Below are 22,921 nucleotides of genomic sequence, written 5' to 3'. Positions count from 1 at the left end.
AAAGACACAGAGACTTGTTGATTATGAAAGCTTGGCCTTTAGCTTATGCTTGTCCCACTAACTCTTACAACTTAATTTAACTAGTTTCTATTCATCTATGTTTGCCACGGGGCTTTTTACCTTTCTTTCACTGGGGCTTTTTACCTTTCCTTCATTTTGTATGACCTGCTTTCCTGCTTCCTCCATGTCTGTCTGTCTGTCTGTCTGTCTGACTGGCCCCTGGCATCTCCCTCTCTCCCTCTGTCTCCTTCTCCTCCTTCTTTTATTTCCCCTAACTTATTCTCCGACTACTTATTCTCCCTGCCTGGAAGTTCCGCCTATACCTCCTCCCTTGCTATTGGCCATTCAGCTTTTTATTAGACCAATCAGCTGTCTTAGGCAGACAAGGCAAAACAGCAACGCATCTGTACCTAATTAAGCAAATGCAAGACATCTTTGCATAGTTAAACAAATATTCCACAAACGTCCATCACTCTAGGCCTCAGTTACTCTGCTGTGGGACAGAGACAGCAGTAATAGCTTGCCTTCCAGGGGCTGCTGAATAAGATAAAGGATGGCAGGAGACTGCTGTCTTCCTGGGTTATTCGGAGGAGACCCCGGAGGGGTAAGCAAAGCTGTAAGACTCTTCCTCCATTCTCTCCTGGTTAGAAGCAAGCCAGCGCCCCCCCCTCCAGGGTGGCTTCACCTCACCCCACAGCTCCAGAGGAGTTGAGGGGGGCTGACCTTACTCACAAGCCCCTCCTGCTTGCCCTCAGCTGTGTGGTAGATGAAATGGACTTTTCCAACATGGAGCTGGACGAGGCCCTGAGGAAGTTTCAAGCTCACATCCGTGTGCAGGGGGAAGCCCAGAAGGTAGAGCGACTCATAGAGGCTTTCAGGTGAGAACCCTTTCCCACCTCCTCTCTCTGATCCTCCACACAGCCCTGACCCCGGGGAAACAGAGAGGTGAAGAAAAGCTGCCATGATTCTGGACTCAGATATTGAGCTGGGTGAAGCCCTTCTCGTATAGGTGGGACAGTGGGCTGCAAGAAACAAGAACAGAATCCTTTAGTGAATCCTCCAAGCTGGGAGCCACATGGGACCCTCTAATAGACGTTCCCCACTCACCTACAGCCAGCCCATTGTACTAAGCACATATGGGAGGTGGGTATTGGGGGATGGTCAGCCAGTGATCTCCCTGGTCCCCAGACTCTTCAAGAGCTGGGGCTGGGGAGCTCACGGTCCTGCCCCGTGCCCCCCACAGCCAGCGCTACTGCATGTGCAACCCCGAGGTGGTGCAGCAATTCCACAACCCAGACACTATCTTCATCCTGGCCTTTGCCATCATCCTTCTCAACACCGACATGTACAGCCCCAACATCAAGCCTGATCGGAAGATGATGCTGGAAGACTTTATCCGAAACCTCCGAGGTAAGAAGCTGCACTGGGTAGGTAGGGTAAGGACACTGCACGGTGTGGCCTGGTCCTGTTCATGTTAATTCTGTGAAAGTGCACCCTAACTGTAGATGTTATTTGTTCCTGAGGACCTAGCCACCCCTAGCAGGCTGGGAGAGTCTCCAGATACCACAGCCCTATACAAAGTAGCAAGGCCCTATAGCAATGCCTCCTGCCTTCTGTGTACTGTGGACCATCCCCACTGGGTAAGCTCCAGGCCGTTAGCACTGGACTGGTGTCTGGGTGGGACCAGCCCTTCTCACTTCATCACTTACAAGGAAAAGGACTGGGAATAAGGCTTTCCAGTTCTGAGTTCCTTGATTTCAGCCTCTCAGGTCACTTGATAGTACCTGCCAGGGAAACCTTTCTAATTGCTACCATTCACCTCTCACAGGGACTAGATCAAAGCTACCAGCATATAATGTTTGTAATGTGGATAGCTTTGGGCATTAAAAAAAAAATCCAAGTGCCAGGAGTGATACTGCACCTATAATCTCAGCACTCAGGAGGATAAAGCAGGAAGATTGCTGCTTGTTCAAAGCCAGCTTGGGCTATGGAGTGACTTCAAGGTCAGCCTGGGTTGTAGAATAATATCCTGCCTCCAAAAATTAAAACAAAAAATAATCAAAGTTATGCATTATGTACTCAATAAAGTAAAATAATTCTACAAGGTTCATTAAAGAAAAAGAAAAAGAAAAAAGAGCCTGCCCTGTTACCACTGGCATTCCGTTGAGCCACACTTTCAATAGTTTTTAGTTGTTTATTGATTTATTTTATGGTGCTGGGATAGAAATCAGGGACTTCTGAATGCTAGGCAAGCCATCTGCCACTGAGCTACATCCCCAGCCTGTTGGCTATGTGTCTAGTGTTCCGCTCATATCAATAAATGACATGCTGTTTCTTTCTTCCTATCCCTTGTTATAAACACAGACTATGTAAAGATGTATAAAAATGACAAGAGTTTCACCTGAGACGCTGTCCTGAGCTTGGGATTATCTTGCCTAATGCTGTCAAGGACCCTAGTCAACTCCCTGAGATACAGAAATGTGATGACACAGTACAAATACTGTGTTCATTTTTGATTTTAAGCATTATTTAAATTCTATCACATAGAGTTTTTTTTTCCTACTTTTTCATGAACCACCACTAAAAACAGAGTCGGGGTAGGAAAGCCAAGTGAACACAGCCCAAAGTTGAATCTTGAGAGTATCATGGCTACAGTTTTTCCAACTCCCTTGGAGTTGGTACCTGTCTTTGTTTTCCATTTGGCTTCCTATGTTTCCACCACTAAAACATCTGACCATATCCTAAATGCCAACCTCTTAGATCTGCATGGTGTTTCATCTCCTTGTCAGTGTTACCATCACACAGCTGGACGTCACACAGTGTCCTCATTTTAGTTGTTTTCCAAAGAAAGGACACATGGGAGACAAAGCGGTAAAGCATTGTGAATCTACCTTCTTCTGCCTTCACATGTGTCTGGGAGCTAACTGGAACAGAATCCCAGCCTGGAAATACATAGGTTAGATGTTAGATGTGGCTGAAGTACTGCTCGGCCATCCAGTTCCTGGCCTTTGGAACATCATTTTTCCTCTGTACGTGAAAGCTTCTGGGGTCTTTTGGCTGCCTTTATGTAGAAATTTTTCACAATGATAAGCTTTTCTTCATCCACTGTAGTTTTGGGCCAAACATTTTAATCTAAAAACACATGCCCAGCTGTGTAAAGTTTTCTGATTCATAGTTATCCTTCTATGTTTGCAAGGAATTATTTCCAGGACCCTGTTGAGTGTTCAAGTTCTCTCTCTCTCTCTCTTTATACTCTGTCATCTCTAGATGAGTATTTTAAGGCCCAATACAATTTAAATGCTATGAAAACAGTTGTTATACTGTATTGTTTAGAGAATGAAGACAAGGGGGGAAAACTGCATGTGTTTGGGACAGATGCAGTTCTGGGAATACTTTGGTTGGAGCAAAGCTATGGGCACAGAAGCAGTTCAGTGCAGTGTACTGGTCACTTACCTTCTGCACATTCTTATCGCTCTCTCTTGAACTCCTGTAACTCAGGTGTGAGCTTCCTACTTCATTTACTGTGTGTGGGAGTTTTCTATACACACACGTCTTGGCTGGCTTTCTGGAAGCTGTTCCTCAGCCTTACCTCTCACTTTTTCTCCCTCACTCTTCATTCCCACGATCACACTGCTTTTTATTTCCATCCGGTAACCCTTTTGCCCTCTGAATGTTACCAGTGTATAACATTTGGGGAATAGGCAGAGAGGTCCACTGTCTGTGCCACCTCCAGGCATCAACCGCCTCTTTGTGTCCTGCTCAGCTCTTCCACTCCCAGCGAGGGAAGACACCTATCACTCATTCCACCGCTCCATGGTACCCATTCTTGACACCATGTCCCCTGCTAAAGGGGAGAGGACGACCCAGAGAGAAAAGACCCCAAAGAGACAAGACAGGTGATCTGCATGCTCTTGGGGAGACACTGAGTGAGGTCAAGGCAAGCTAACAGAAGACAATACTCGTGCGGAAGCAGAGATGTTTAGTGGGAATGTGGCGACCTCAGGAAAGAGGCCTAGGAGGTGGGAGCAGAGGACGTTAGCAGACATGGCTGAAACGTGTGTCTCTCCTTTAGTGGGACTGGAGAACCAGTTGTTAAAAGCTTTAGGTCAGAAACAAAACACAACCAATGCCACCTTCCTGGTGCTCCGCTGGAGAGGGAAACCTTGTCCCTCTTGTCTGATGCCCTGGTGCCCTTCCTACCACGTTGATAGGTGTGGATGATGGTGCTGACATCCCCAGAGAGCTGGTGGTAGGCATCTATGAAAGGATCCAGCAGAAGGAGCTCAAATCCAATGAGGACCACGTCACATATGTTACCAAGGTGGAGAAGTCCATTGTGGGCATGAAGACAGTAAGTATCCATGTGAAACAGCACTCTGCACAGCTCTTGACCTCCTCTCCATGGCTGGCTACCCAACCAGCCATCTCCTGTTCCCTGTCCTGTCCTTCCCGACGTCTCCCCAGGCTCCCTGTTCCCTTTCTCAAAGACATTTCTCTGTGAGTCACTGATGGAGTTTGTGCTGTGTGCCAGGAACGGCATCCTCTTTCTCTGCATAACTGCCTCATCACATTACCACCAGCTGCTGTTACTAGGGTGAGATGTTAGAAAGGACCAGCCAGTGATCTAAGCTTGTGGACGACCAGTTGAGAAACCTTAGGATGCCCTCATAGGAAACAGTGGAGGACAGACATTCCTGGATGGCCCTAATGGGTAGAAGGCACAAAAATGAGCTACCTAGACTGTAGGTTGTGGCAACCTGGATCCAAACAATGTATTCTAATGTGCAGTGAGTTTTAAAGCTGGCATCCTCTGTGGCACACTGTGCTCCTGGCACCTTACTCTAGCTGTAGGTGAGGCAGGCCAGGTTCCTATCCCCCAACTGGAGCATGCCTTGGAGCTCTGCTTGTGAACTGTGCAGGAAGGACCTTCACTTCAGAGCCTCTGCAGTTGAGGACTCAGCGCTTGTCTGCTCTACAAGCCAGTTGATATTTTAGCTACTAGAGTAGATTCTGGGGTCCCTATAATCCCCTCTCCCTTGCACACTTGTATTTGGGTGTGCAGTAAAGAAAAGGCTTTCACACATGCATGGTCATAGAGGGGGACAGGCTGGCAGATTTTGAAAACTCTGGAGGCTTGTTTCAATTTCTGTTCCCCATCCCATGATCTCATTACCCAAGCATAATGAACCCCCTCTTCAGATCTGCTGCCCCAGAGGTGTGATGAAGGGAGGGCCCTGGGGTCTCTAGCGCTTCATATAGAGCCCTATGTGAGTTCCAGGTGCTGTCCATGCCACACCGCCGCCTGGTCTGCTGCAGCCGGCTCTTTGAGGTGACCGATGTGAACAAGCTCCAGAAGCAGGCCGCGCACCAGAGAGAAGTGTTCCTCTTCAACGATCTGCTGGTGGTGAGCACACAGGCCAGGGCTGGGGAGGGGAGAGCTGAAGCTGCTGCTGTCCTGAGTCCCTGCCTACTGGGGCTGGGCAGGGCAAGGCTACGCATGGAGGCACTGAGCAGGCGGACCAAGACTATAGTTAAGGGGGATAAGTCAGTCCCTGCTTGATAAGCCATGAATCTGAAGCACAGAGACAGTGAAAATGAGCGGGACCCCAGCCAGACAACCTGCCTCTCTGTGGCACAGAAACCCGGGGCAAGGCACACCGTATTGACATTACATCCCTGCCTGGAAAGTCAGCAGAGGGCCACAGTCCCTGGTCCCAAGGAGAGGCTGGAGAGAGAGCATGTGCATGTATGGTGTGTTTCTCTCTGAAAACAAGTGTCCCACAAATAAATCTTTAATCCATCCCAGTGCGCCAGGAATTGTCCCAAGTGCCAAGAAGCAGGCGGGGGTGGTGAGCTCCCACAGATTTGTTCTCTCTGGCCTTCTCTTTCCGTGAGTCCCATGGAAACCACTGCAGGGTCCCACAGGAGCACCTGTAGCTCTTCCCACCTGACATTCTGGCCCAGGGACTCTCTAGCTCTTCCCACCTGACATTCTGGCCCAGCGACTCTCAGGCCCTCTTTCTGTAAGCAGAACACAGGAGCACTTGGTGCCTGTCACTGGCAGAACCAATGAGAAGAGGTGGAAACTGAATCTTAAAACTGCTTTGTTCACAGAGATGATAATCTGGAAGACAGTGGATTAGCATCTTAAACCCTGTCTTCCATCCAATCTCCTCCCAGCAGGCTATATAGGGGAATGGGAGGGGCAGCGAAACCACTGAGTCCTTCTGGGGCTTGGTCTCGCCCCCCCCCCCCCGTCCCCGTCAGGCAGCCACTTGGGGGATTTGTGGTGACCCTGCTTCCTTTGTTCCCACCCCTTAGCCTCTTGCCTCGCATGGTAGAAATTTAGGCTCAGGCACTCATTGAAACAGAATCTAGTTAGTGACTGCCTGTATTAACTGTATTCCCGCAGGGGCATGGGGTTTAGGAGGGGGAGCTTAACTCAGATACCTGTGTGTGAACAGCCAGTGATAACATACACATGCTGGCTCCTTTCTGCAGTATGGAGTACAAATATGTCTGTATAGTACAGGATGTTAAAATGCCATGTCCCTCCTGTCTCCCTCACTTCCACAGAGCCTCCATGCCTTTCTGGAGTGTGCATCAGGGTCTTCCCCTCTACCGGGCTTCTTCTCCCCAGGGTTCCCCAACCCCAGTGGTCTCTGAGCTCATTTGCTACACACCCTGGGTTACTCTAACACCCTGGCCCCAGATGCTGCCTCCCACCTGCCAGACCTCTTTTCTGATGGCCCCTTCCCCTCCAAAGCTCCTCTGGGTGTGGTCATCTCCCGCTCTTCAAGGGGGTCTCTAATTGAATGCGGCCTCCCTGGGTGGCCTCTTGCACAAGCAAGGCAGTCTGCCCAAGCACTTTCTATTTCTAACCCTGCTTTGCTTCCTTCCGAACACCCTCAAGTTTCTGAAATTACCCCTTTCTTTCCTTGCCTTGTTTTGGTTTGTTGGGTGGGTAGAAATGTTTTCTCCTTAGCTGTCTTCCTGCCCAATCACATGAGCCTCTCGAGGGAAGGGCTTTCTGTCACAGCTGTCCTTCTGCATCTCATAAGAGCTACTAAATAAAATATAAGTTTATATACCTGAGCTACCGGTGAGCTGTTCTCTCCTTTTAGGCAGAAACAAAAACTGAGAGAAAAAAACGAAAGAAAACAAATGAATGAGACCGTACCCAATGGGGGGAGTACTACGAAGTCTATGAAGCTGTGGTGGAACAGAGTATAAGGGGCTCTCGGGCATTTGCTGTTAGTCTGTGGGTTTAAATGGGATTTTTGAAAGGACACTTTCTAAGGGGCATTTGTGTTAAATAAGGAGACAAGGAGAGTAATCTGGCTGTGCAGAAAGCTGGGGGGGGGGTGGGAATGGCTGCCATAGGACTTGGCATGGGGCAGAGTCTGGATCTGGGGGGGACTTACAGGCCAGGGCTTCTAATGCAGAAGTGATGGGCTCGAGTGGCTTTTAAGCAGGGACGGCACATGAGTACTGTGCCAAGTATGGGGGGGGGTGATTGTGCCTGGTGTGCACAGGTGTGCATCTTTGTGTGTTGACGGTGTTCACAATGTCTGTGGGCGCTGGTGCCTGCCTGTGTGCACACAGTATTTACAGAAGCCCCCTCATCTGTTTCTGTCCCTCCCCTGAGCAGATTCTCAAGCTGTGCCCCAAGAAGAAGAGCTCCTTCACCTACACCTTCTGCAAGGCAGTGGGCCTCTTAGGCATGCGCTTTCACCTCTTTGAGAACGAGTGTGAGTCCTGGGGACTGGGAGGATGGGAGCTTCCCTGAAACCATAGTCTGCCCTGAACCTGGCTGCCCCAGCTTCCCTACTGCACGTGCTCACCGCGGGGTGTGGCTGGATTCCAGATTACTCCCACGGCATCACGCTGGCAACTCCAGTCGCCGGTTCTGAGAAGAAGCAGGTGTTGCATTTCTGCGCCCTTGGCTCCGATGAGATGCAGAAGTTTGTGGAGGACCTGAAGGAGTCCATTGCCGAGGTGACAGAGCTGGAGCAGATCCGGATAGAGTGTAAGGATGGGCCCCAGTTCCTAAGGCAGATGATGGGGTCCAAAAGGTAGAGGAAGCCTGCATACACACCTACCTCTGCCTCCTGAGAACTGCCATGCCTTCCGTGCCCAGCCTGATCCCCACCCACACCCACACCCACACCCCACCCCTAACATCGCGGCAACATCCCATCCCAATGTGGGGTTGCTTCACAGCTAAATTGAGCCCTACCTCTCAGAGTACACACATGAATGTGCACACTTGCCAGCCATGTGGGGTGCACAGGGGCCTTTCTCACCTAGAACACTTCTGCATTGACCAGAACAGCCCAGGCAGCTGATCCAGGCAGAGCAGATCCATGAGACCAGGGGCTGAATTCTGCTTCTGTTCGCAGTAGCCTGCAAGGTGGCTGTTTTGTCACCTTTGAGAAGGTAACCAGTGCTAACACAGGCAGACATGGCATATACAGTTGAGTCCAATGCTTCACCTCACAGTCTTTCTATTGAGACTGAAATCAGAGGTTCTGTGTATACTCTCCTAAGAAAATAACTCAAAATTGGGCTAAAATAAAACCCAGAGCACAGGATGCTCCTTGGCAAGGGGGTGCAGTCATCAAGTACATGCTAGTTTGTATGATGCTGGTCCATTTGGACTCAGAAATGTCACAAACTCTTTTCAGGGATCGGACTAGTGGCATAGAGGACCCAGGGTGGCTATTTGTTCTTGTACATTCTCAAAGGTGTGCCTTGAAATGGATTTACTTTTCTCCTGGTCAGAATGTCACAAAAGGCTCCAATTGCTTAGAGAGCCACTGGCCACCTGGCTGGGCTGTACTGAGGGAGGTACCTTTCTTCTAGCCCCAGGGCATCCGGGAAGTCCTTTCTCAAAGCAGTAGAGAGGTGCAGTCCTGGTCAGAGTCCATTATATCAAGCGGGAGAGAAAACGCCTTCCACAGCTTCCTGGGGACCAGAAAGCTGGAAGGAACGTAGTCAGAGCACTGGTTCTCAGTCTTCAGATGAAGACAAAGTGGAGTAACAGAGTACAGAAGAGGATTCCCCACTGAGGCAGGCAGGAGAGGAAATGAGTCAGAAAGAGGTAAACAGAAGCCACCAGTGGCCACCGTTTAAGTACCTGCTACCCACCTGGCGCTGGGCAGGTGACAGAACCCACTAATTAATCCCTGCAACACCCCATGTGTGCACATTATTCTTATCCTCTCATAAGCAAGGAAACTGAGGCCAGCAGAGCTGTGGAAGGGAGTCCAGTTCTCCCAGCGAGTGGCAATGGGCATCATACTCAGGCTCTCTAGATTCATGTGTAATTATGGCACTAAGCCCTCCAAAACCAGGAGGGCCCTCTTGGGCCAGCAAGCAACTAACTCAGTAAGAATGATGGATGGCATGGTTCCAGCAACAAGGACAAACTGCTGGTCTGGACACTTCCTGTTCAGTATCCCTGGATTCTAGACAGCCAAAGAAACAGAGAATGGAACCCAAGTGGATAGTTTTAATAAAGCACACTTGAGTCATGTCCCATGGAGCCAAGAAGCTGAGAGAACACTTTAATAATACCTGTCAAATCTACAAGGATGGCAACGAGCAGTTCCCTAGAACTGGGAGAACAGGCGGGCTAGTTGGCAGTGCAGGGAGGCTCTGGTGAAGGACCAACTGAAATACGTCCCAGCCACACATGCTATGGAATCTACCCCTTGGGGGAACACCACACACCCTGCAGGAAACTCAGCAGCTGGGGTTGTCGAGGGGGATAATCCTGCTAGGTAAACATGGATGTCACCAACTGTGCCTAGGGACCACATGCAGCATTTTCTTGCACACTGTCCTAATGCTAATTCGTGGAACACTTGCCCAAGTCAGGCCTTGTTCTGCGTGTCTTACCTCAGGTAATCTTCCTAATGACATTGGGATGTGGGCCCAGCTGTCTCCTCAAGCGAGGCAGAGCACGCTAGATACTGTACCTAAGAACCATCAGTGTAGGGTGTCAACTCCAGCCATCTGCCTCCTTGTCCCACACCAGTCTCTCATGGTCCCTCTGGCAGTCAAGCAAATCTTGCCAACACCACTCACAGATACAACTCCCAGAGAGATTTAACTGGATCTCAATGCTCAGCGGGAAGTCCCTGTCAGCGTGGGCAGGAAAGGGCCCTCCTTCCTCCCTTCTGCTCTCCCAGGGGCTCCAGGCGGGTGAGGGGGACACCTCTGTTCACAGATTCTCCCTTCTTTAGGGGAACTGGAGAAGCAGCAGGGAACAAAGGCACCCTCTGTAAGGTCTGCTGGAGCCCAGGGGGACCCCCAGTCAAAGCAAGGATCACCCACAGGTGAGACTGGGCTCTGCCCTTACCCAGCCCACGAACAGGCCACCACAGTCCTGCACCTGGCTCTGGAGGCTTTGGGTGGGGCATGCTGTTCCTCCATCTCTTTCTTTCCATGGAGCAGTCCCAGGCTTCCGTCTTTAACCTTTAGTCCTTAGCTTGGGTGGAGAAAAGGTGACAGAGAAATACATCCAGTTTGTAAATTGTCCCAAAGTGCAGGGCTGTCTCCACTTGCCCTTGGAGTCAGGCCAAGAGCCCTGATGTCCTGGCTTCTACCCAGATGAGCCTCAAACTCTGTTTCTTAAATGGTTTCATCAGATTAAATTTCCCCACTAGGCGAGTGGAGTAGAAATGACCTTAGGGCTTAGTTGTCCCTCTGCTCAGCCCTGAAAGCCTGCTTACCCCAGCCTGACTCTATCCTTTCTGTCAGCCACCTCAGTTTTACCCACTGGCAGGAATCGTAGGAGGTGGGCTTTGCCCCTCCCCCCCCACAGCCCCCTCCTAAAGAGAAATTAGAAGAACAGGGGATACCCAGAAACCCCACACACAGCCTGGGCATTAGCTTGTCCACTCAGTGTCACACCCCACACTCAAAGCTTATAGTGTGAGCACTGAGCATCCTCAGGCTCAGGTCAGTCCCCACACCTCTACAGCTAGTCCTATGGCCAGACTAGGGATAGACAGCATCACAGGGATTGATTGCACCAGCCAAGACATGTCATTCCCATTACCAGCAAGGTTTTCAGCTCTGTGCTATAGAAAGTATCTCTCTGAGTTGTCGTCTATATGCTACCGTAACTCTCCATCTACCTGAACCAATGGCCCTCTTTTACTCTATAAGGGCTCAGGGTGCGGGTCATGGCTCTTTTTCAGGGCTGCCTGGATTTTAGCACCAGTTCTCAGCTGAGATTTTTCATTCTTCCAGTTTCTCTTGTGGGAGCTGCAAGCCCTGGTCAGATCTGGATGTGTATCTCTACAGTCTTGCCCATGGTGCCCTTGACTGTGTAGTTCCCTTTGCTCCTTGAGAAGCACAGGGTTGAAAACTGCCATGCTGGGGGCAGGGAGTGGGAAACTCAAGGGGCTAAGCTTCAGAAGAACTTAGCAAGGGTCATCAAGGCATTCTGGGGGTCTACAGGGTCCCTGATGCATATCAGATGGGGAGAAGCTATAATCTTAGTAACAGGCTCTCGGCAGCTCCATGGATGGCAGGCACTGTGGTGGGTGTGCTGTGTGGATTTAGACCCTCAAATCCTCACAATTCCCCTGAGTCACAGTGACCATAGCAAATAACAGCCCCTCCTTGGAGGAACCTATCGTGGACCGAGGCAGATTTTACATGGTGCCCACAAATCAGGACCCACTGAAAAGCCAGCTTTCCCAGACTGTATTGGCATGGGAGACTATGACTTCAGGGTGCGAATTTCAGAAGGAATTCCAGAGGCTTCTAAGTCTGTAGAGGCCCAGAAAGGTGCAGCACTCTCCCCAAAATGGCACAGCTACTAAGTGGCTGAATGAGGCTCCTGCTACCCAGCCTGCTATGCCAGGCAGCACCCTGGTGGAGTGTGTGTGGCATCTACAGTCTTGCTGCGAACACCACTAGGGGCAGAGATACCGGATGGGGAGGAGGAGGGCCAAGGGTTCCAGGCAGGACTGGTGGAGAATGAGCTCTGTGCTGTTTGCATTCAAAGCCAAAAGGGAAGCCATGGCAAGCGAGAAAGCAGCGGAGAGGGAGAGCTCGGGGGAGGTAAGTGGAAGCCTGGTGGCATCCAGGTGAGTGATCCTGTGACCCCTTGTCCCTCTTCTCACCGTCTCTGTTGTTTCTCTTCTCAGGTATTAATCAATGCCTCCCCAGCCCGACTCACCATTTTACCAATTTCAAGAGATACAATTAAAAGTTACTGCTAGCATGGGTAACTCCATCCTTCCAGCGCCTAGTTAAGCCACAAGCACTGCCAAACTGCTCCCCAGCCAGCCAACCCAGCCCACTGCCCTCCAGGGCCCAGCTCCCAGACCAGCCTAGGGAGATGAACCCACAACCCTCCGAGGCCCTCCCTTCCATGCTCTCTGCACACCCACTTCCGGAACACACTGCTCAGTACCCCCCCCAACACGTGCTGTATCAGAAGCTCAATGATCCATTTCTAAGCCCCCCAACACACACACGCTCCCTTAACAGGGAGCCTGGGCTCGCTCCCAAAGTCCCCCATGATCACTCCTAGGGACATTTGGATACCTCCTGGGGAAACCGGAGGAGTGGGGTTGAGACAGCGAGAAGGAATTTCTCCCTGGAGACATGGTCTCTGGAAAAGCTGGCCGTGGCGTGGGGTGAGCCCAGGAGAAAGGGAGGCAGAACAGGGCTGAGATGCCACGGTTTGGGGGATGAGCTGATAAAGCTGAAGACCCTCCTCACTGGAGGAGAGGCTGCCATCTCCAAGCCACAAGGGCACCTAGAAGTTAACAGCTGGCTCCTGCCAGACCCAAAGCGGGCCCCTGGAGGCAGCGTGCACTGCCTCCTATTCAGACCCTCTCCATGGCTGTCAGGCCTTGAGGACCACCAGCTGCTCATAGACAGTCCTCTCCCACCCACTAGCAGGAGGGCTCCCCTAGATGTGAGGGAGAAGCCCACCCAGCTGCCTGCCAAGCCCTGGGGAGCCGCAGGATACCTGGGAGTTCAGTTTCTCTCTGTCCCCGCACCCCACCCCCCACGTGTTTCTGGAGGAGGCACCTTTACCCGGAGGAGCTTCCCGCCCCAGCAGCTGACCAGCCCCCAGGGTGGGTATTCCATCCCCTGCCCTGCGCCCGCATCTTCCCGCAGCTGCCCATTCTCAGCCTTGCAGATAACCCTAACCACCAACCCTCCATCACATCCTCTTGGGACTACCCAGGGAGGCCCAGCCATATGATGCCCATCTTTCCTCCTACCTGCCCAAAGGGGTCATGTGGCTATCTGCAAGGCTGCCCCACCCCTCCAGCTAGCTCCAGGGATCCTGCCAGCCTCTGCTCCCCTAAGCAGAGGCAACCTGGCCACCCCATAGCCTCCTCTCGGCTTGGCCCTAGCTCCCTCTCCTCCGGCATTGCTTAGCCAAGCCCCCATGGCAGGCACTCTTCCATCTTCTCTGAGCTATTCTGACTGCTACCCATGTTCATTCTCTCTCTCTCTCTCTCTCTCTCTCTCTCTCTCTCTCTCTCTCTCAATTTGCTGAGTCTTAAAGGGGTGGGACTGGCATGTAGAGGAAAGTGCATACTGTGTGCCAGCTGAGGGCTATGTAGGAGCAGCTGGGGAAGAAAGAGAAGGAAGGCGCACTAGCCCTAAATTGGGTAGCCCAGTATTGGTGCGCCAGACCTAGGGTGCCTGTAAGGCGGGGGTTGGCAGGCAGAGAGGGTGAGGCTGGTCAGGCTGTCTCAAGCCGCTTCTGGGGAATTGCTCAGAAACAAGTAGGGATGAGGTTAGCCTAGGCCTCGCATCAGCCGTGGTGACATGGGTCTTCTGCCTGTGACATCCCCAGAGAGGACAGAGACACTGGCCATGCCCTCTGAAGGCTGTGTGCATCAACAGCAAAGGACTCTGAGCACCTCATCGAGGGTGATTTCAGGCCCGGGCAATGCTGCCAGGATGGAAAACGAGGATGACAGGGAAAAGAAGATGAGGGCAGGCAGAGGATGGTGCCGGGGCTTGAGAATCTTGAGGGGAACATGTGTTGGGCAAGGGCGACTGCCCAAGTCTAGGAAAGAGATCTGAAATTATACCTTTAGGCAATAAACAGGACAGGTAAATGCTGATCTGGGGTTCTGACACAGTGTGAGCTGTTCTGGCCCCAGCCTGGGATAAGGTCCTCTCCCCTGTGGCCTCAGCATCCCCTTCTGTGCCCTGAGAAGTTGGCCCTACAGCGTGGTACCTGAGAACAGACAGGCACAGCAGAAAACATCTTCAGACAGAAGGGTCCTAGTCACCCCGAGAAGGCCCACGTGTTTGGGGAGGATGATGGTGTCATGGCTACCAGCTAGGGAGACGGAGGGGGCGAATTAGAAGAGGATGAAGAATTAAATCTTTCTCCTCCCATTGTGTCCTCTTCTGCTAACAAGATGAAGCTAGGTGATTTCTACTCCTAGGCCTATCATGAGTGAAATGTACACAGGTTCATGGGGGGACAGACTGCTGTGGGGTAAGGAGTTTAGTAGAAGAGTTATTGATACCCCAGACAGAGGCAGATGGACATGAGCATGGTGGGGCTCTAAAGAAAGGTCCCAGCACCAGGGACAGACCGTGAGTGGGAGTCTGAAGGGAGAAATCAGGGCCCACATGGCAAAAGTGGGTGCCTCTTCTTAGAGCCATCTGAAGGAGCATGGGCCTGTCACCAGGCTCTCTGATTCGCAGGCAGGAGTCAAGGATGTGCAACCACCAGTATCCACTTTGATGTTAATGTGCTTCTCTGGGTGAGAAACCCCAGCACCTGGAAGCCTGTTAGCTGGGGACTCAGAGACAATGCCCCCTCCCCATGTCTGTGGGAAAGGAAAGGCTGCTGCTGCTGCAGGTACTGAGCCTGAGCAGCAACTCTGATCCAAACTCATTACACCCTTACAAACAATCTGTCTGGGACACCATGCAAGGAATCAAGACAGGAGCTCTCCATCTCTCTGCCCCATAACAAGCAGCTCTAACCAAGACCAGACGGGAGAGGAAGGTGATGAGGACTTGGCCCTGTCCTTGACTGTCTCAGCAGCTCTCAGATGCAGGGGTCATGGCCTTGGGGGGTTGTAGGGGGCCAGGTCCCCTGGCATCCTGGGCTCAGGCACCTTGATGGTAATTTAAATGATAAGGCTTCCTCCTTAATCACACCCCATGCGACCACTAGGAGGATGGACTAGTTCTCAAGCTCAGGGGTTAGAGAGTACATAGGGAGGAATTTGCCCTGGGGAACCATCTCACAGATGAAGAACCTGGGGTCTGAAGGACTGGACCGTGGCTGTCATAGGCTATCTCCATATAACTCCAGAGTTTAAAAGCAGTTTCCCTGTTGAGTGGAGAGACCAGCATGGGGTCTACCCCAGGCTAAGAGCATCCTGGTAGGCAGGAGAGGTCTGAAGGGAGGCCCTGGGAGGCTTGGGTGGCCAGCCCTGGCAGCTGGGAATTAGTGGTAACATTTCACGCTTCTCTGGCTGTTTCTAAACTAGGTATCAATTCACAACAGGCTCCAAACGTCCCAGCACAGCCCCAGGTTGGGGGTCGAGAGGGGAGAGCCACCACCGCCACCACCAACATCACCACCACCGTTGCTGCCAGACCCACAGCCTAGCCCCCTGAGGGAGCAGCCCCCACCGCTGCCGCCGCCGCAGCTGCCGCCACCCACACCCCCAGGCACCCTGGTGCAGTGCCAGCAAATTGTCAAGGTCATTGTCCTGGACAAACCCTGCTTGGCCCGCATGGAGCCCCTGTTGAGCCAGGCTCTGTCCTGCTATGCCTCATCCTCCTCAGATTCCTGTGGCTCCACACCCTTGCGTGGTCCAGGCTCCCCAGTTAAGGTCATCCACCAGCCCCCACTACCCCCACCCCCACCCCCATACAACCACCCTCATCAGTTCTGCCCACCAGGCTCCCTGCTGCTCCGGCGCCGCTATTCCAGTGGCTCAAGGAGCCTGGTGTAAGCTCTACCCTTAGCACCCCGCTATTCCAATGGGCCGTCCTTCAGGAGCCTGGGCTGCCCCTCGCCACTCCTCACATCTTGGCATAATGCCTTCCTGGCCACTGATCACTGTTGTGGAAAGAGAATGTCCTGGCAAGATGGTTTGCTTGACCCAACCATCCTTCACTAACTTACTTGAGTACCTCACCACAAATACGTAAACACCTTCTTACTCTTCCTGGGGTCCCACAGAAGCCAGATGGGCCATGCCTTCTCTGTGTTCACCATGCTCCCCTAACTGGACTATAGATTGAGGGAAACTAAAGCCGAGGAGCTGTGGGCTGATGGGCTTGCAATCTTGATCTACTAGTATTCAAGCTTTGGGCCAGAGAGCAAGAGCTAATGGCTGGACTTGCCAGCAGCACAGCCCAGCAGAGGCAGACTACCCTGGCATAAGGTATATCTATAGACAAGCTGAACAGAGGCAAGCTAGCCCTGGCTAAGAGTAGCAGGGGAGGGGGACCTTGTCACCCAAGCCTGTAGGTAGGAGACTGGCTCTTAGCTCCCCGGGGACATTGGCTCCCTTTTCACCATGTCACCTCTCCTGCTACCACCAGAAAATTCTGAGCTACCCCGACCCAGGAAAGAGCCAAGAAAGGGAAGGGGGCAGGGCATTCAGTTCTGTCTGGGTCAATTCAACAGGACCCTGGGACTGTGAGAGCATGTCTGGGAAGTGCACTTTTAGAGAGCATTTCTTGGTTCTCTAGCCTCCAACAGCACTCAGCCAATCCTGAGTGCACACAGGCAGTTATCTATAAACTCATATGAGAAGCGGGTTGGTTACTTCCGTGTGGTACCAGAAGCAAGGGGACGGGGTGCTGGCCTGCCCAGCAGAGGTATGACTTGGCCTGTGGTCAGGGCTTTATTATGTATGACTCTGCAGCCTCTGTGTACACAGGCAAGGTGAACCAGTGGAGTGCTAACGTCACTGTGTGACCCCTGCTGCCCCAGCCTTGAAACAGTCCCTCCCTGGAAAATGCAGGCTGGCTTCCAGCTGGGATGGCTAAGAATTCCTGGACCTTCAAAACTGCAGAGCAGAGCCATGCAGGGCTTATCAACTTTCCAGGCCTACCAGGACCCAGAGTCAGCACAGGTGGCCCTGACCCTACAGAGCCCCAGACAGATGAGACAGCCCCATAGACTACAGGGGTGATGTCATAGGCTGTCACATGCCAGCCCAGCCAGCCTCCTTTGTCCTGTGCCAGCAGCTATTTCTGACTAAGATGCCCTCCTAGTCATAGCCTGTTTTTAAACACCTCTCCCAAGAGGTGAGAGGCACATTGGATGCTATTCAGTCCAAGATTCAATTCTCTGGACCAGATAGGAGGCATCCAGGCTCTTAGAGGGGCCAAATGACCTCATTTCATGTATGTGCATGCGTGTGTGCATGCATGTCTGTGTTTCCACCCACAGGTCATTATGATGTCACCCAGGGAGGTTTGGGCTGTTTCTGTAACTTTTGGCCAATGTGCTATCTCCCCAGGGGCTCCCAGCCTGTTTTTGGTTTTGTTTTGTTTTGTTTTGTTTTTTTTTTTTTGCTTTGTTTTGTTTGAATTGGCTGTCTTGAACCCCTCTGGAGCACCCATGTTTCAGAAAATAATCAGAACATGTTAGAGTGTAACAGCTGGCAGACAGGGTGCACTACTCAGACACCTCACCCATCTACACTGGGGCAGAAAGGGTTAGGGCCCAGGGAAAGCAGAGCTTTGAATGGGATTGGATGGATGAGAAGGCTAAAAATAGAAGGAAACGTATGACTTGTAGGAAGGCTGTGAGGTATGAAGGAGTGTGAGTTATGAATGTGTCTAAGCATGTTTCTGAAGTAGGGGTCATGGTGTCAAGGGCTAATGAAGAGGGACATTAGCCCTGGAAACTCAGTTCCCATTGTCAAGCCCCTCCCACTGCTCATATGGGGTTCAGGCTAACAGTGTCCTCTGTCCCTCCTACATCCACTGAAGCCTCACTTTGCTGATGAGCTGCTCCAGCTCCAGCAGAGGTTTGGAGGCTGGCCCACACGTGCAAGCTCTGAGGACACCACCTCCCAGGCACCCTGCACCTTTTCTCCAGGGAGAGCTTTACCTAAGGTTGTTACAGTAGCTGAGTAGATGCTGCTGGCAGGAGCAAAATCCAGCACAGGAAGCCACACTGCTTGGGGTCACAACATGGAACAGTCCTGAGCTGGCAAGCTTTCAGCCCCAATACCCCAGGGAAGGGAGAGGTAGGGGGTGGCCAAGTTAGAGCCCCAGGCCGGCATGTGTTGCATCTCTTGCATGCTCAGCCAACCCGCTAATGGTAGAACTCCATCTCTACCTTAGTCCCCAGAGGATCTGGGAGAAGCCTCCTGCCCCTCCCATGGCAGTGGCCAGGTCAGGGCCACCAGTCTTCCCAGAGGCCCAGAAAGAGGCTCTTGACACGCTGGCTGTCTCAAAGTTAAGGGAGCAGTAGAGTGCTGGCTGAGCTACCAGACCAAATCACCCCAAAACTTGCCCTCCATCAACTTTCTAGGCCTTACTTTGGGGAGCTTGGGCCCCTCTCCCAATTTATACATTTGGCCCCAACTCCAAAATCAAGTGGGAGGTGGGACCAGTTTCCTACCTACTTTTAGGCAAACCCATCTCCAAATGCAGGTCCTATCTTGGCAGCCTCTCCTGGAAGCCAGGCTGTCTGTCTTTTCATCTGCAAAGATGTCTTGCTCCCACAAATATGTATGGGCCCTGGATCTTTGATACCCCACACATACCCCACCTGTCCAGAGCCTGCCAGGGTGTCTCTGTTACCCTGGAGAGGTTCCTGATAGCATCTGTCTGTCTCTCTGCATCAGCTGCCATCTTCCAATGGTACCTCTCCTCCTGCTCACCCTTCACCAGATGGAGTGGCAGCTCTCTGGAGACAGGCAGGGTGGCTGCACTCAGCAACAAACCCAAATGGCAAATATTTTGTAACAAAATAGCCCAGAGGTATTTTATCTGTTCAATTCATAGAGTTTTAGAGATTCTATTGAAAGTGTCACTTGAGCAAACCTGTGTCTATTGTTTCTTTCACTCTCATGGGGGGGGGCAGGGATTGGGGACGACACACAGCACGCACACCACCTCGAATCAGAGTGTCTCTCTTGCTAGGGTCCAGAAAGAAGATATCCCAACCACGAGTCCTTGGGGATACCCAGCTTCTCTGTGGCCACGTAGATGATGCCTTAGGGTATAACTCTGTCGGGAGGCCCTGTCTTAAGAAACATCTGCAGTCTGGGAGCTAGGATAATAAGGACTAGACGTCTGATGGGAGGGTATGAGGGCAGAGCTGAGGTAAAAGGTCAGAAAATTGTCAAGAGGAACCTGCCTCCACCCTCAACTAGTACATGTGTGCAATCTGTGGAGAGCGAGGCCTGAACATTCATGTCTGATTTTCACCATCATTCACATGCAAAGTCTGACACCTAATCCAGAGAATGGCTTAACAAAGCCAGGACAACAGGCTTGGGTGAAGAAATTGTGGGACACCGTTGGGAAAAAGCTACTATGTGTAAGTAGGACAGTATTTCCAAACCCCTCCCATGTGCTAGGTCTCCTGCTGGGAGCAGAAAAGGAATCCAAGGCTCTGAGAAGAGCAAGACAGCAGTCAAGTGGTTATAAGATGAGTCCAGAGATGGACATGGTGGCAAACTCCTGTAATCCCAATACACGGGAGAGTCACTGTGAGTTTGAGACCTACCTGGGATACATAGTGAGTGCCATGCCAGGCACAAATATAAAGCAAGATACTGTGTCAAGGACACAAACAGAAGGTGTGTCTGGGAGGCTGGGAAGGGGGCTGAGGAGAGAAGGGCTTGAGTGCATAGTAACAGCCAAAGAGCTTAGCTCGGCTCAGTGGACAAGGCAGGAGTGGCTAAGGTGCTTTCTCCTGGCAGGGCCAGAGGGAAGGGCCTCAGCAATACATCAGAGAATCTCTTAAGGAGAAAAATGATTGGCACCTGCGAAGAGGACGCCCAACTTCCCAGATGCCCAGAGTTCTGAAGACCCAGACATTTAAACAGCTCCGCAGGCTGGTTCCATGTTCCTCTATTAAAACCTCTGGGAACATAAGCTCACCCTTTCCCAGGAAGTGGGAAATTCCAGAAGAAGCAGATACCAGCATGGACCTGTCCCATCCTGGGAATTCTCTGACCCAGAAAGCTGAAGTCTGGCCCCTTGAGAGCATCCATAAGGGGTTCATCTGGGGCTAGGCCTGGGAGAAGGCCGAAGGCCAAGAGGACCACAGGACCAATGATGCAAGCAGGCTAGCAGGCAGTTCCACTCTCCCAACATTCTGGTCACTGCAGTGTGGTCCAGGAGAAAGGGCACCCTCCAGAAAGAAAGGGAAGCCAGAATGTCCTAAAGGAGCCTCTAGGCCCATCTGTCACATGTCAAGGCCTGTGGTGGTACTTTGTAGATAGAGGAGTCACATATTGGTGACTGGCTTAGAAATTTTCCGGGGTTCCCAAAATTTATGGGTTTCTGACTGGGAGCAATGGGCCAGATAAGATGGTGGCCCATCAGCTCATACACAGCTGACAGGCCGTGGGAGGAATATGCATCGCTACATGCAAAGCTCTGCTCTCAAAGCCACAGAAGGGAAATCTCACAGAAGAAATATCCAGCGGTATCTACAGTGTGGTGACAGGCAAGGGGTGATGGGGACCTGTGTTAAAGTGCGTGTTCAAGGAGAGGCTGTCTGAGGAGAGCAAGGTCAGAGAAACCATCTGAAACCACATCTACAGGGCAGGGTAGACATATCTTTCTTGAAGTAGAAGCCAAGGTATGTGCCAAAAGATGATGTCCTAATGTGTAAATATATCTGCATTGGAAACAATTCCACTAAAGTATAAACATGAAACAACAACAATAAAACCACCACCCCTCACTAAGGAAATCATAAAAACGGCCTTCTAGAATATCCAGGTCAGATGATTGCCAGAACCCTACCCACACCAGGAGAGGTGAGTGTCTGGGTGTTGGGCTGGAAGACCCTACTCAGTAGGCCCTAATCACCTGGAGCATGGCCCATGCCCCACCCCCACCCACCCACTGAAACCCAGAGACCTGGAAGCAGCCTCCCCACACCCCAAACCCTCCCCCACAGCATCTGCAACCACCAGAGCCTTGGCCCTGCCAAGAAGAGCCCCAGAGCCCCAGAGCTGTATCCACGTTCATCGTCCACCTGCATCTGTAGGAAGATCCTCGCCTAAGCCACAGGCCCCACCTGCACCCACTGAAGGAAGAGATGGGTAGACAACAGCGAGGACAACAACATAAAGAGCAATATGGCGTCACCAGGAGCTAGGGTTCTCCGCCAGCAAGACCTGAACGTCCCAATGCAGATAAAGCAGAAGAAAATGACCTTTAAAAAACTTTATGAAAATGATAGAGGCCCTTAAAGAGGAGATGAAAAACTCCCTTAAGTTAATAGAGGAAAAGGCAAACAAACAAACAGCAGATGATTGTCAGAAACCCAAACCAACAGAGAAAGACCGAGGGAGGCAGACAGCTCAGGGGAGGCAAAGCTGGGGAATGAGTGTGCTGCCCCTGTGGCCTGGGAGGCAGACACTGGGCCTGCTGCCCCTGCCCCTGTGGGCCCTGGGGGGGGGACGCTGGGCCTTGCTGCCCCTGTGGGTCCTGGGGTTGGACATTATGGGGTGAGACCCCCTTGATCTGGGAGGCAGACACTACAGGGTGAGGCCCAACCAGAGCAGGCTTCATGACTCTGACACCTGATAACAGATTCCTGGGAAAAGCAGCGCTGCCCTATCTCCCCAGTGCTCTGGCCCACAGATGACCATGACCACATTACCCACAGATCTCTGGGTAATCACAGAACTGTGACAGCCTGCCAAGTACCACGTCCATTGGGTCCTTTCATTCACCAACTCCTTCCTCTGACCCACAGGCTCACGTGGCAGATGAGGTTCCAGCTGTGGAGGGGACACTATGAGAACAGCCCATGCCGGTGTACACAAATATGACAGATTGTCCGAAGCAAGGTCCACTCTATGTCCCTCCAAGCAGACCCTTCAGAGGGTGGAGAGGGCTGAGGCGCCACCAGAGCCCAGGAACTAAAGCAAGCCCACGTTTTTTACTGTTCCCTGTTCTTCCAACATAGGCGACAGGGTCCAGAGCTAGGCCCTGGAAGCAAGGAGGTTAATTATCAGGGATGGGAGAAGGGGCAGGTCTAGAACTGGTCCCAGCAGGAAAACTCCACCCTGGATTAGGCCAGAGGGTACCAACAGAGATGGGCAGGAAGGGTGGAGACTCTTTCCATCCCTGCCCCCACCCCTGTCCCCTCCAACAGGTCTGTGTGCTTTGCTCCCTAGAGAACCAGCCAGCCCCTAGCAACCCAGGGCTTCCTGCTCTCACGACCTCAGGACTGAGTGACCTCAGGCCCAAGCTGGACTCTGAGAAAACCAAGGCTGGCTGCAGGGAAGGCTAGAAACCTGACTTTCCCCATGGTTCCTAGGCAGACCTGCCTTGCTCCTCTTTCCTAAGATCCCCATGCCTTCAAGAACTCACCCTCAGGACACAGAAGCCAGGGGTAGGAGAGCCTCACTCCTTTCACAAGGATGCACAGGATCCCTGGCCTCTTACTCCAACTAACCAGGTTAGCTATCCTTTTTGTGGATACGAAGATACCTAGCTGCAGGAGGAAGAGCAAAAGAATCGCCCAAAATTAAACAGAAGGAAAGAAATAAGACAGACAGAGCAGAGATGAATAGAAAATATGTGTGCTGTAGAAACTGATAGAACTGAAAGCTCATGTGACGACGGACAAAGCTAACAACCTTCTAAGGGACATCATGGCTAAGCCAGTGAGCGAGCCCTGAAGTCAGAGCTGCAGACACGGCACAGGCTCCTTGTAACCAAAAACTACAAAGAA

The 22,921-nt window shown here is 51.8% G+C and overlaps 1 protein-coding gene across 1 annotated transcript in view; it reads left to right on the top strand.

The window, feature by feature from the left end:
- The window catches only part of Iqsec3 (IQ motif and Sec7 domain ArfGEF 3), a 92,257-nt gene extending 75,978 nt beyond the window's left edge, over nucleotides 1-16,279 (top strand). The window contains exons 6-14 of the mRNA XM_051203706.1: nucleotides 756-878; nucleotides 1,244-1,410; nucleotides 4,212-4,351; nucleotides 5,279-5,404; nucleotides 7,652-7,751; nucleotides 7,868-8,029; nucleotides 10,251-10,343; nucleotides 12,026-12,081; nucleotides 15,510-16,279. Coding sequence (XP_051059663.1) covers nucleotides 756-878; nucleotides 1,244-1,410; nucleotides 4,212-4,351; nucleotides 5,279-5,404; nucleotides 7,652-7,751; nucleotides 7,868-8,029; nucleotides 10,251-10,343; nucleotides 12,026-12,081; nucleotides 15,510-15,980 — 1,438 coding nt within the window. The 3' untranslated portion in view covers nucleotides 15,981-16,279. The remainder of the gene's footprint in view (nucleotides 1-755; nucleotides 879-1,243; nucleotides 1,411-4,211; nucleotides 4,352-5,278; nucleotides 5,405-7,651; nucleotides 7,752-7,867; nucleotides 8,030-10,250; nucleotides 10,344-12,025; nucleotides 12,082-15,509) is intronic.
- The last annotated feature ends 6,642 nt before the right edge of the window (nucleotides 16,280-22,921 follow it).

Source organism: Phodopus roborovskii, unplaced genomic scaffold, assembly GCF_943737965.1.
Source record: "Phodopus roborovskii unplaced genomic scaffold, PHOROB, whole genome shotgun sequence".
Taxonomy (NCBI): Eukaryota; Metazoa; Chordata; class Mammalia; order Rodentia; family Cricetidae; genus Phodopus; species Phodopus roborovskii.
This window is presented reverse-complemented; position numbering and strand designations above follow the sequence as displayed.